Source organism: Archocentrus centrarchus, chromosome 24 (genome assembly GCF_007364275.1).
Source record: "Archocentrus centrarchus isolate MPI-CPG fArcCen1 chromosome 24, fArcCen1, whole genome shotgun sequence".
In the NCBI taxonomy this organism is placed as follows: Eukaryota; Metazoa; Chordata; class Actinopteri; order Cichliformes; family Cichlidae; genus Archocentrus; species Archocentrus centrarchus.
In genome coordinates this window covers 21,369,866-21,382,409 of record NC_044369.1, presented here as the reverse complement: position 1 = coordinate 21,382,409, position 12,544 = coordinate 21,369,866, and the positions used below count along the sequence as shown (strand labels likewise).

General features: G+C 41.2%; 1 protein-coding gene across 1 annotated transcript in view; it reads right to left on the bottom strand.

Annotated features, from left to right (window-relative positions):
• The window catches only part of LOC115774319 (MAM domain-containing glycosylphosphatidylinositol anchor protein 2), a 195,920-nt gene that overhangs the window by 118,484 nt on the left and 64,892 nt on the right, over positions 1–12,544 (bottom strand). Inside the window, exon 2 of the mRNA XM_030721530.1 lies at positions 9,739–9,878. Coding sequence (XP_030577390.1) covers positions 9,739–9,878 — 140 coding nt within the window. The remainder of the gene's footprint in view (positions 1–9,738; positions 9,879–12,544) is intronic.

Genomic DNA, 12,544 nt, shown 5'->3' with positions numbered 1-12,544 from the left:
CTAACTCACTTTCCTCTGTTCCACACAAGACTGACCTCAGCATGGCCTTCTCAGCATGAGTACTTTTCACGAACTGATGAGACCCAGTTAGCCCATGGCATTGAGGTGTAATGAAAGGTGAAATAGTGTTACTCTCCAACATGAGGTTGTAATTGACTCTCCATCATCTCCCTCTCCTGTCCTCATTAAAGCATACAGCATGAACAGGTACTGTGACAACTCTGGCCTGGGGGCCACACAGCCAGAGCCATGAAGCATAAAGAGCCATTCAATCCCTCATCCTAAGTAAGCTACAGATGGACTGGCTTTGCCTGCAGAGCCTTACATATCACTGTCTAGGCAGGGGAGGCTATGAATTAGAATCCAATATCTCCACACTGTATGGTGATAGCATCATCTTGGATACTGATAACATCCCATTTTAAAGAGATAGCATCAGATGGAACAGGGATATCATTGCATGCAGGGATAGGGATTGGGTGCTATCACAGAGATTGCTGCTGCACTGCTCTAGCTGTAGGGATTTAACCATGATGACTCCACCCAAGGTTATGGCCGTTTGAAGTTTGGTCATTTTCTGAACAGATACAAGAAAGGAAATGAAAGGGTGGGTGGCCCAAAACCTGATAATGGTAACCTATTCCAGAGGCGTTTTTGGACCTTGGGGGTAGAGGATGACATGCAGGGGAATTGACACGAAGCAAAAAATTTACGCTTATCAGAAGACTTTTAGATTCTCTGTCTTGCTTGAGGTGTTACTTTTCAGAGAGATAGAAATAAATTAGGCACCCTATATATACTATATACACACACACACACACACACACACACACACACACACACACACACACACACACACACACACACACACACACAGTACCCTAAAGGTCACTGGCCTCTGGCAGAGGTGGTAGAGGACCTGAGCTTGGAGGACAAAGACTGCCCAGAGGTCCTTGGTTTTCTCAAGATTCTTGTGTTCCTTTTTCTTCATGTTGCCATCACTTGGTATTGCTATGTCTATCACTACAGCCTTCCTCCTCTGCTTGTCCACCACTACTGTGTCCGGTTGGTTAGCCATAAATTTGTCCGTCTGTATCTGGAAGTCCCAGAGGATCTTGGCTCGATCATTCTCGACCACCCGTGGGGGCGTATCCCATTTTCACCTCAGGACTTCCAGGTCATACTTGGCACAGGTGTTCCTGTATACTATGCCACCCACTTGGCTATGTATGCCCTACTGCTAGCATCTTGCACCCTGCTGGATTGTCTCAGGGGCATCTCTGCATAGCCTGCATCTGGGGTCTTGCCTTGTGTGGTAGACCCCAGCCTCTATCGATCTTGCACTTAGAGCTTGCTCCACGATTAGTGCTTCTGTGCTGTCCTACACCCCAGCTTTGTACAGCCATTGTTAGGATTTTTCGATATCAGCCACTTCTTCTATCTGTCGGTGGCACATGTAGTGCAGGGGGCATGTCCTTCCATGATGGTTCCTGTTCTTGCTCCTCTGGTGCCTGAGATACTCAGTAAGCACATGATCAGTTGTGGCCATTTTCCTGATGTATTCATAGATCTTTGTTGGTTTATCAAGGATAGTGGTTCTGACACTCACTAGTCCTTAGCCTCCTTCCTTCCGCTTAGCATACAGTCTCAGGGTGCTGGATTTGGAATGAAACCCTCCATGCATGGTACGGTGTGTGTGTGTGTGTGTGTGTGTGTGTGTGTGTGTGTGTGTGTGTGTGTGTGTATATATATATATATATATATATATATATATATATATATATATATATTGTGTGTGTGTGTGTTACTAATCCCTTTCAATGACCTCTTTCGCTGGAAAAAGAAATCTGTTGTCAGACTGTGCTTATGTCCCACCCTTTTATGCAGTGGCTATATAACCATTAAAAATAAAAGCCTCTAAATTAGCACACAGCATAGAAAAGGCTCCACTTGGCCTGTTTAAAATGCATCAAGAGACACTGAGAGAAAGCACTCGATTAAAAAGCCCAAACTCAGCAACTGATAGACGCAAAAGCCACACCGTCGGAAAATTGGGGCCCTATTGTAACAGTTAGGGACATCATGAGTTCAGCACAACAAGCGTTAAAGTTAAATAACTTATGAGCATAAACCAGATGGGAGCAAAGTTTTTGAATACTGTGTCACTACGGTGCTCTGGATTCCCTCATGCAAATACAAAGCAAGCTGGCTTCCGGCGACCTCAGCAGAATTCAATATTCACCCAGCTTATACCCCCAGTCATTTCCTTTGGCTTTTGTGTAAAGAGCTTTGAGTTTCAGAAAATGCAGTATCAATAAATTCATTGTTAGAGTGACACTAAGAAGTGGGTATTCAAATAACTCTTTATATTTTCAAAAGGGAAATTGCAGCAGACCACATTACTGGTGAGCTTTCAACTCCTTCTGTACCCTCAGGCTATTTTTACTCCCGCACTCTTCTGACTTTTTACCTCTGCCCACAAGGGGAGTCCTGAAGTACACCCAGTGAGAACAGTTTGACCCTCTTCACTCTCCTTAGCGCAATGCAAATACTCTTGATCTGAGAGGAGCTGGCAGATTTGAGCAATATGATAATTGTTCCTCCCAGCCCACTGAAAGCCTAGCTGAGTTTTTTTTTTTATTCTATTTTCCTGGTCTTTTCAAGGACTACGTCAAACAAAACACATAAAGTACCTACAAGTACACAATGGGGAATATGTCAAACTACCCATGATTTAGCAGCTAGCAACTGTTTTATCACAGAATTTTATTCTTGTCTGTGCCTTCTGATTATATGCCATTATGTGAAAGTGCCAACAAAGCAAAGTCAACACAATAATAACACTTTTTTTTCTTAAATCAGACAAACCTAGCAGAAATTTCAGTACTTGGTTACATGGAAAGCAGAAGCTTGTATAGATTAATATCCAACTGAATATCCCAGCAGCGTTTGAGACCACACATGCTGGGATGTCACAGCAAGAGCTAATTAAAATGCACCCAGTGTCTGTTGTTATGCACTGATCATATGCTGGAACACGCATATTCGGTGAATCTCCCATATTGCCCGCTGTGACGTTTCCCTCTGCCGAACTCGAGACTAGTTTCTAATTGCTAGCCATCTTTTCTTTTAGGCACTGACAGTGGTCCATGCTGCACAGTGGTGCAGACAAGTGTGGCTGAGCATGACAATCAAGTGATCAGAAGAAGCAACAGGGGGTCCACAAATTGAGAGAGCACTTACACCGCAGGCCTATATTAAAAAATACTGGCCTTCATAAAAATTGGATCATCATACTGTATGAAACACACTGCAGTGACAGCTTTGATGTCAGAACCTCAATGAAAGAGGACACGCACACCGACATACATAAAAACCAAACTATATCAGCTTTTGTTTGCCTGTTGAACTGCATAGTGCATGCTTGACTGTTGCTATTAAATTCACTTTTAAAGACCGTAGGTGGGTTGGATAGGGTGCAGATTAAGGGAAAGCTCTGAGACAGATCCCCTTTTGATATTGCAGTTTGTATGGCAAACAGTGGAGAAAAAAAAATAGAAGGTTACATCATTTTCAAAAAAGCACCATCTGCTAAAGACACTGGCACTGTAGGCTAACTGTCATGGGAGCATCCAAAACAGATCACATACTCCAAGTGGTCCGTATAAAGGAAATATCCTAGGGCCTCAGGTCAGCTTATTTGTACTTGCTGACCCATGGCGCTGTGAGTTGAATCTGGCCGGCCAATAATTGAAACACACACACACACACACACACACACACACACACACACACACACACACACACACACACACACACACAAAAAAAGGTGTTTGCAATGTGGTTTTGCTGGCTATTGGAGCTTGGTACTCAAACAAAGTACTGTGGACATAATGGATGGAGGCCAGGGCAGAGGAGATGGGGGCAGATGGCTTCATCATCAGGGACTCTTTGATGTCTGTTCATAGCATCAAAGACAATGAATAGATCTGGAGAACAGCGACCATGAAAGTATGAACAGGAAAAGCTGTTTACATGTATGTGGTGGTCTGACACAGAGTCAAAAACACTCAAACAGTCAAAGAAAGACGAATGCAGCGATTAAGAAAGTAAATAAGACTTATGAAATGTTTCAAAAAGGATCAAATATTTTTTTCCAGTACTGAGTCATCTATCCATTAATAGTTCTCTAAAAAGATTAACAGTTTAATTTGCAAAATGTTAAGAAAATAATGAAAATGGGTACAGTTTTCTAGAAACCCAAGGGGACATTTCTACATTCATATGTTTTACATTTTTCAAACCACTGAACAACTGCAAATCTCTACATTTAAGAAGCTTTAGCCAGTTGTTTGTGAATTTAGCTTAATAAATGACTTACTTACCAAACTAAAACCCATTATGTTCATTTCCTTGAGCAATTGATCAATTGACTGCTCTAATACACAGAGATGGCAGTCTTTTAGCAGGAGAGGCACTGCATCAACTAGGTTTTTTTTAGGACATTTGGTATTTATTAACCTTTTTTTTATGGATTCAGTAAAGATAAGGGGACAAAAGGGGAGTGAAATCTTAATAATGTCAGTAAGTATATGTATATGTATTCTTTGTATTTCATACAGGAGGGTTTTGCCAGCCTGGCAGCACTTGTTTGATAACTAAAAATGTGACATATATTTGGAGTTTAACAGTTTTATTGCTACATGTAATTCAATTTATAATGTCAACACAGTGTTCCATCTTTACAGTCAATATCGCATTTTTCTTGTACTCTGTATCCAGTACATAACATGCAGTAAATAAGCACAAACAAATGCCTTCCTTGGTTGATAATCAGCAGCCACTTGGTTGCACCAGGAAGATTAGAAATTTGCGCTGACTGTTAAAATACGTAGCATAATGAATGTAGAAGCTGCACAAACGTAAAGAATGTAACACGCGCACACTAAACGTCAACAAATGTGCGGATGGTGAACGCAGTCATAAGTTCACCGTTCGATGCTCAGTTGAACTGTCAAATGTACAAATATATACAATTGTGTGATTTGTATAAAATATTTCCATACACCACATACAGTGGATCTTGGCACTCACAGTGCTCTAGGAAATGTTTATGCAGTTTCATCAAGATTGGTCCACTCATCTAGGAGGAGATAGTGAGCATACAAACATACTGTACATACATATGCTACGATCATTATAGTATGATCTTTGACTTACTTCACTGACAGATTGCCACATAATTTACTTAAATGCATTAAGTTCCCAACAGGCTGGAGTGGATGTAAATAAGGAATTTGGTGCTATAGATCAATTTTAGTTGTCCCAAGGATGCACATGCACACATAGGTGGTGTAGGTGGTGATGTGAAACATCATAGCAAACATAGCAACATATGGCTACAAAATTAGCTTTACAATTGGACACATGGGCATCATTGATTTGTCACATCATTATCATGTCATTTTTTTTTTTAATACTTGTTTATTTCGAGCAGCGTGGTGGCGTGGTGGTTAGCACTGCTGCCTCACAGTAAGAAGGGTTAGAATCCGCCAGGGGCTTCCTGTGTGGAGTTTGCATGTTCTCCCCGTGTTTGTGTGGGCATCATTAAGGGGGTCAATTTTGCTGGCTGACTGGCCTGATCACACCCCTAGATGTTTGTGGCTGTGCTGAGCAGGAATTTTCCCTTCATGGCCAAGAGGTTTATTGGATGAGGATTTGCGGTAAAACAGTGTGTTGTTTATTTGCAGTTTATATGGAAATATTGGAACGTCTGGTTGTTCTTGATTGTGTCATTGCTTGGCTGCTTTTGTGTGCAGCTGGGATTCTCGGTTTGCATCTTTAGCCAGCTTTTGTTGCATCACATTGTGCATCTCATTTTGTCCACCTGACATCCCTCTCACTCATGGTAGTGATCAATAGACTTCAGTTCAGCTCACTGATGCCAGTCTAGCCACTGAGCAAACTTGCACTGGTCCCCACCATTCCCACGGGCCAAAGACTCAAAAATAAGATGTTATTATGACCAAAGCTCCAGATGCTATTTATGACCAGTGTATTGAGCTGTTTCATATGGTATCTGGAACAGCATGAGACAACCGAGAACATTTACCAGTTAGTGTTGAGAGATGTCTTATTCTTTTCCTTACAGAGCCAAGCTCTGAAATTCCTTCCAGTGACATCTGCACTATACATCCCTTAGAATTTGATTTAATTGGTCCCTGATCCCTCCAGATACACACAGTCCCAGTCTTTCCGCATAGCCCAGAGTAACACCTTGAAATGCCAAAGCCACAAGACAGCAGTAAAAAACACATATGGTGTGCAGCTGACTGACAGGAACATATATTTATTTGACAATTAAATGGAAAGGCAGAGAAGTCTCGCTGCTGCTACAAGTGTGTTTGTGTGTTTGCCTGTGTTGGTTGGATGCATGTATGACTTTATTATTAGAAAGCCCTTGTTTTTCTTCTGAGGTGGGTGGGCGGACAGGCGCAGGGCTGACAAGGAGAATGACTACAAGGAAGATGCTGCTTGGTTGGACACAATCCAGAGACTCCCACCAGTGAGAAAGCCTAAGGGGGGCATCTCTGTAATTTAAGAAGCGTGCATATTGATAGACATATGAAGAATTAACGGTGGCAAAATTGCCAACCATGGCCCCATTTACTCTGCAGTTGGTCCTTTGTGGCGCTATACTTGGCACAGCACCCCTCGGTGTATGTATTAACCCAGCACCACTCAAAGTCAGGGAAAGAGACTGAAATCTGGACATTAATGTCGAAAAAGGCAATTTTAGTGATTTGATAATGCAGAACTAATTGACTATTTTGCAGTGATCAGGTAGTGTAACATGGGCCCATGTAATATTATCGTCCATTGTGATTTAAGCTGCTAAATGGAAGCTGGTCATGAAACCAAAACTGAGAATGACTCCATACAGTATATCGAAGAAGCCGCTTTCACATCAGTAGTCCCCCATGAATGGAGCTTTAGTCACTTCACAGCGACTGCCAGCAACTACTCACAACTGGCTGAGGAATACACATTTTTCCTTGTTACTAGTGGTTGTCAGATGATCGCTGACACTTCTTTAGGCCTGTGTGACTGAGGCCTACCATAGACTTGGGTATAGATATAAAGGACATGTCTGATATAGCAGTGCTAATGTGCTACTGAACCGTGTCTACCAATAATTTTTTTAAACAATATCATGTGAATTTGTCCCAGGAGGAGACACAAATCCATTTGGGTTGGGTCAGGAAGGGCATCTGTCATAAAAATGATCAAATCAAAAACATGTGGTGTTACCCGCTGTGAATAAGAGAAAAGCCAAAAGCAGCAGCATATGAATTTGTCATGTAAATTACACGTACTCATGAACGTGTGTGTGTGTGTGTGTGTGTGTGTGTGTATTTCCATGTAATGTGCAAGACTGAGGCATAACTCACCAGAAGATCGGGTAACACCAGGGATATAGTGACTGCAGCATAGGCGGTAATGATGTGTCTGAACAGGGTAAAATTTGAAGTGCTTTGTACTAATTTAGAAAATCAAGAATCCAAATATCTTTGCTGGATAAAACTAATACTGATGGTGCAACTGTTAATTAGCTAATGTCTGTTTTTTTTTGTTTTTTTTAAAAAGCTAAAAAAAAAAAAAGTGCTTCTAATATCAGTACAGCCAACACTCTGGGCCAGTTATAACTTAATCATATGAAAACAGCCAATGCCTAGCACTAATGGTTTACATGAATTTCAATCATTCAGGAGGAAATATTTGTGATACACGGGCTCAGTACACAAAATCTGATTTCTGTGTTGTTCTCAGACCTGCCTAATATAGTTTAATAAAGTTTATCTCAAGTCTGCACAAAGGTGAAATGCAGGCTCTGAGCTGAGCTGTGGAGAAATGGCTTGCTATGCTGTATGAATGTGACATTCTGGTCAACATAAAGCACAGCAGACAGATTATAGTAGACAGCTGGTTGAAATAAAAATTTTATTTACTGGATACTTTGTATTTATTCAGTTGTAACCTATTTATTTTGCACAGCTTTGTAATTATTAGATTTATGTATCATATTTTAAACAACAGCATACACTGAAATATGTATAGAAAACATCTGTTAGTATCAAAGGCAATGTTTCATTTAGAGTACAGTATACACCAGTGTGCATATACACAAACAAACGACACAGGAAGCAAACACACAGACAAACAACCATTCATGCTGGTTGTCAGAACTTGCACACTTGTGAATTATCAAGACAGGACACAAAAAAAGAAGCACAACCTTTGTAAGTACTGATTATTCTTCCCATACATATGGTTGTGAAAGATGAAGAAACTCAACTCAATTAAATTGTGGGACTTTGGGGCAAAGAAAGGCTCAGAACACAGTCTAAGGATTAATATTTAATTCTAATGAAAAGATGAGCTGTTATTGCTGTATTAACTTGCAAGTCTATTTCCGATGAGGTCACACACCCTTTGGTTTTTCTTGCAACATCACAAAACCGGCCTTAGGTCTACTGCCATTTCAGATAACCTTCCCCGGCTTCCTAAACCACTCAGAATAAGTGTGCTCTGCCCCCAGTCCCATGCCACTACCAGAGTGGGACAAAGCTGACACATCCCAAAGTCCGGAGAGACACAGCCGAGACCCGCTGTGCCAGGGGATCTGCGTGAGCCTCATAATGACTCTGTTTCAAAGGAGATCCTGCCTCTCCTGCCTCTCCTGCCACAGCCCTGCATAGCTTTTGATCTCACACTCCACCACCACCCACTCCCTCGCTCGGCTCTGTTTTTCAAAAATTCTAATTAAGGGGAAAGACAGAGACGATGAGCGCAAAGTAGTGACCTCCCCGCAAAACGACGAAAAGAGACGAACAGAGACTCTGAAGCAGTCTTATTTAAGAAGCCTCACCTTTTCAATTAATACCAATATGCGTTGTTGCTTTGGCATCCAAAGCGTTCAAACGGCACTATCACTAAAATTGAGAATGATTATATTTATTAATGTAGATAAACTCAGTCCTTTGTGGAGATTCGGTATAAATTGTGTTATCGAGCAAATTAGAAGCAACATGCAATAAAATGTAAGAACGGTTAGGGTGACCTATCGGGTTAACAAGCACAAAATCCAACGGTCAAGTAATCCCCCCCCCCCCCCCCCCCCCCCCCACACACACACACACACACACACACACACACTTTTAATTGTAAATTTCTAGGTTTGAATACTAAAAACAATAAGTAGGAAACACACACACACACACACACACACAAAACCTAATTATAAGCCTATTTTCTTCAGAAAAAAAAGGTGTAAAGTTTTTAATTAGTTCACATCACAACAGTCAATAAGAATCTGAGAAAAGCTTGCTCTCAGATGTTGGGAGCCCATGTGCATTCACATGACCCAGAGTCTTTTAACTCTGGCCTGTTTCTTACTCGTTTGGCAGATGGTTTCACTGTTTTGTTTTCCGCAATCTCATTTTTACTTGGAAGTTTTAATTATCAACGTACAGGTGCGCAAAACAAACTCAACCATTAATAATTAAAGGATTAAACTTTTAAGCTGTTTTAGTGCAGACTTATGTGGTGTACCGCTTTGATGCTAATACAAAATTAAAAGAGAGCTTTCTTTGCTAGTGTAAATACCACCCCCTCCACCCTCCCCACCCCCACCATGCTGTCAGTTAAGGGCAGATGAAAAGGCGTTGACGTCTTTACCTGTGGTCGAGGATGACCCGTCACCAGACAGGTGAGCTCCAGGGTCTCCCCTTCCCGGATGGTGTACACTCGCTCTGTGTGCCTCTCCTCTTCAACATTACAGGCATGCCCTGAGTGTATAATGCGGACCGTCGGAGGTGCTGTTTGGGAGGGGGGAGGAAAAAGCACAAAGTGTGTTAGCATTCTGGTCATTTCTGAAGGAATGAGTAGTTTAGTGCAGTAGATGGTGTATTGATTAAAAGGTTGTCTCACTTATAACAAGGCTCTTCCAAAGCTTTGTGCACACACTTACGCTGCACCAAGCACACAAATAACTAGAGGTAGGTAAAAGAACTGCAAAAAGACCTGACACTACTTTTATAGCATTCCCCTTGGCTTAGCATTTTAAAAGCTGGCTATTAATTATAGGTGACCGGCGGCAGCAGCGCTTTCACAGTGATGTGCTACTGATGTGGCCTGTGATTTAAAAGAAACAAATGTTTTTTTATCTGAACCAGCAAAGATGAAAAAGGTCCTTGTTTGCACAACTAAGTAAGTGTCAGTACAACCTATGCATTCCCTGGAAGTTTGGTTCTGTCACAGGAGTTGAGCAACCCAACTTGGCACACAGGTACTGCAGGCCCCTGAAGGTTCTTATCTAGAGGTTATAGCATCATCATGTTGCCGAGCAACCACTCAGCAACAGGCCAAAACAAACGATTTTTAGCCTTCATGCAACTACAACAATTTATAAAAGCGTCATTTTATTTTTGTTTCACGGCAGTAACATTTCAATTATACCCACAAATGATGTATTATGTATTTTATATATATATATATATATATATATATATATATATATATATATATATATATATATATATATATATAAAGTGGGTCATTTTACTACCCACTTTATGAATATATATATATGTAAATATATATATATTTTTTTTTCTTTTGTTACATTGCTCTGTGTGATTAAACATATCAGCTTCCCAAAAGCACAAATAAGGCAAAAAGCACAAATATCCATCATTCTGAGTCGACATCTGCATTTGCTCGCAGAATTTTCCTGAAACAACTCAGCTCAGGGAAGAACTATTTTCACAGAGAAGATGGGGGATTATGTTAGTTGCGGCAGAAGCAGTGACTGAATAAAATACCTCAAATTTCAATCAGCAGTAATGACCATCTGCAAAATACTGATGGCATGCCACAGAACTAGTAATCTCGGAAAATATCTTTCACTATCTCCCCTATCGTCCGTGCTATCAGACACCAGAATTAATTTAGAACTCAATGTAATTACATGGCAGAAGGGTTTTATTACAAAAATGATTACTTAAAAAAAAAGGAAAGATGTATTAGTGGATATCTGGAAAACATTTTGACTCAAAAAAAAAAGCATAATATTTCACAAAATGTTGATACTAACTACAATAAAAAAAAAACTGCCATTAGACCATATGGAGAGTGGGTGTCCATATTTAAATTACTGCGTACCTCATTTTGGAACAGAACTCATCATGTAGCACATTCATTTTTCCACATAACTTCCTAATGCAATCTATTCAGGGATATAAAAATACCGGAAACTGCAAAATGAGCAAATTAAACTACCCACAGCTGTCTGTTCACAGCTGCAATTAGCACCACTGGTGTTTCTCTCCATCATTTATTTGACCCTTGTGAGACGGTGAGAGGATTTTAGTCTGTCCACACACAATCAGACAGTGGTACATATGCGGTGGGGGTTAAACTGGGTAGAGGAAGGAGTCATCTTAGGTAAACCACTCAAAATGTTCACTTCCACTGAGCTGCAAAAATGCAGTTGCATGTAACCAACCCCTGACAATACTAGCATCTGTTAAGCATTTATTCCTCTCCAACTTACATGATTAGTGAAGAGGTTTGGGATGAGATGATTTAGAGAGCGGATACGGGGTATCATTAGGAGGAGGAGTACAAAATGGTGAAAAAGAAAAAAAAAAAATCATGCTGAAAAATCACAAGGAGTCTCAGACTGTAGCTTGCCTTTCATGTTAGAGGAGCAGCTTCCTGTGTGGGCCTCTCCAGGCAGAGTGTGCCCCGGCAGCAGAGTCAGCTCTACCTCTATCCAGACTCCAATGCTAATGAGCACATCGACACTCCTCCCTAATGCTGCTTTGGGAGTCTCAGCCACAGTGCATCCTTAGCCATGCACTAACCGCTTGTCCCTCCCTGATACTTGCCATGCTGTTTGTTTCATCCAGCTTGTTGGCTTCACGCTCCTGTCCTGCCTGTCTAAATGCTACAGATGCTTATGAACACTGATACAGGTGCTAACTGAGTACTCTTGAAGCCTTGCTGGACCATTCTTGCTGCTGCCCTTCATTGTCTTCCCCTCTCAATTTGGACACGCTGGTGGTGAATTCCATAGGGGGAAATAAGGGTTTGAGAAATGGGCTCAGTGTAAGGAAGCTTCACGCAAGGCTGCCACTCGAAACAAAAAAAGGCTTAGAAACTAGACCCCAGGGCACTAGCTAAATAAAGAGCTAATGCCGTTTACTCCAATGAACCAGTATCTCTCTAGCATAGGCTACTATCAGTCCTGGAGGAAAGTAGGGAAACACCCATAATTAATGATCTTCTGCTATCACGGTTACTGCAACAGCTGCATACACAATCACATAAACGCACTCTTGTTCTTTATGCAGACAACACCAGGCTTACAGCCACAAAAGCAAATAACCCTCTCTTGAGCTTACATAATGAGCATCCTAATGTTCTAACAGTGACACACATCTTTGTACAGCTAAGACCTGCTTTTTCAAATCATTTGGCC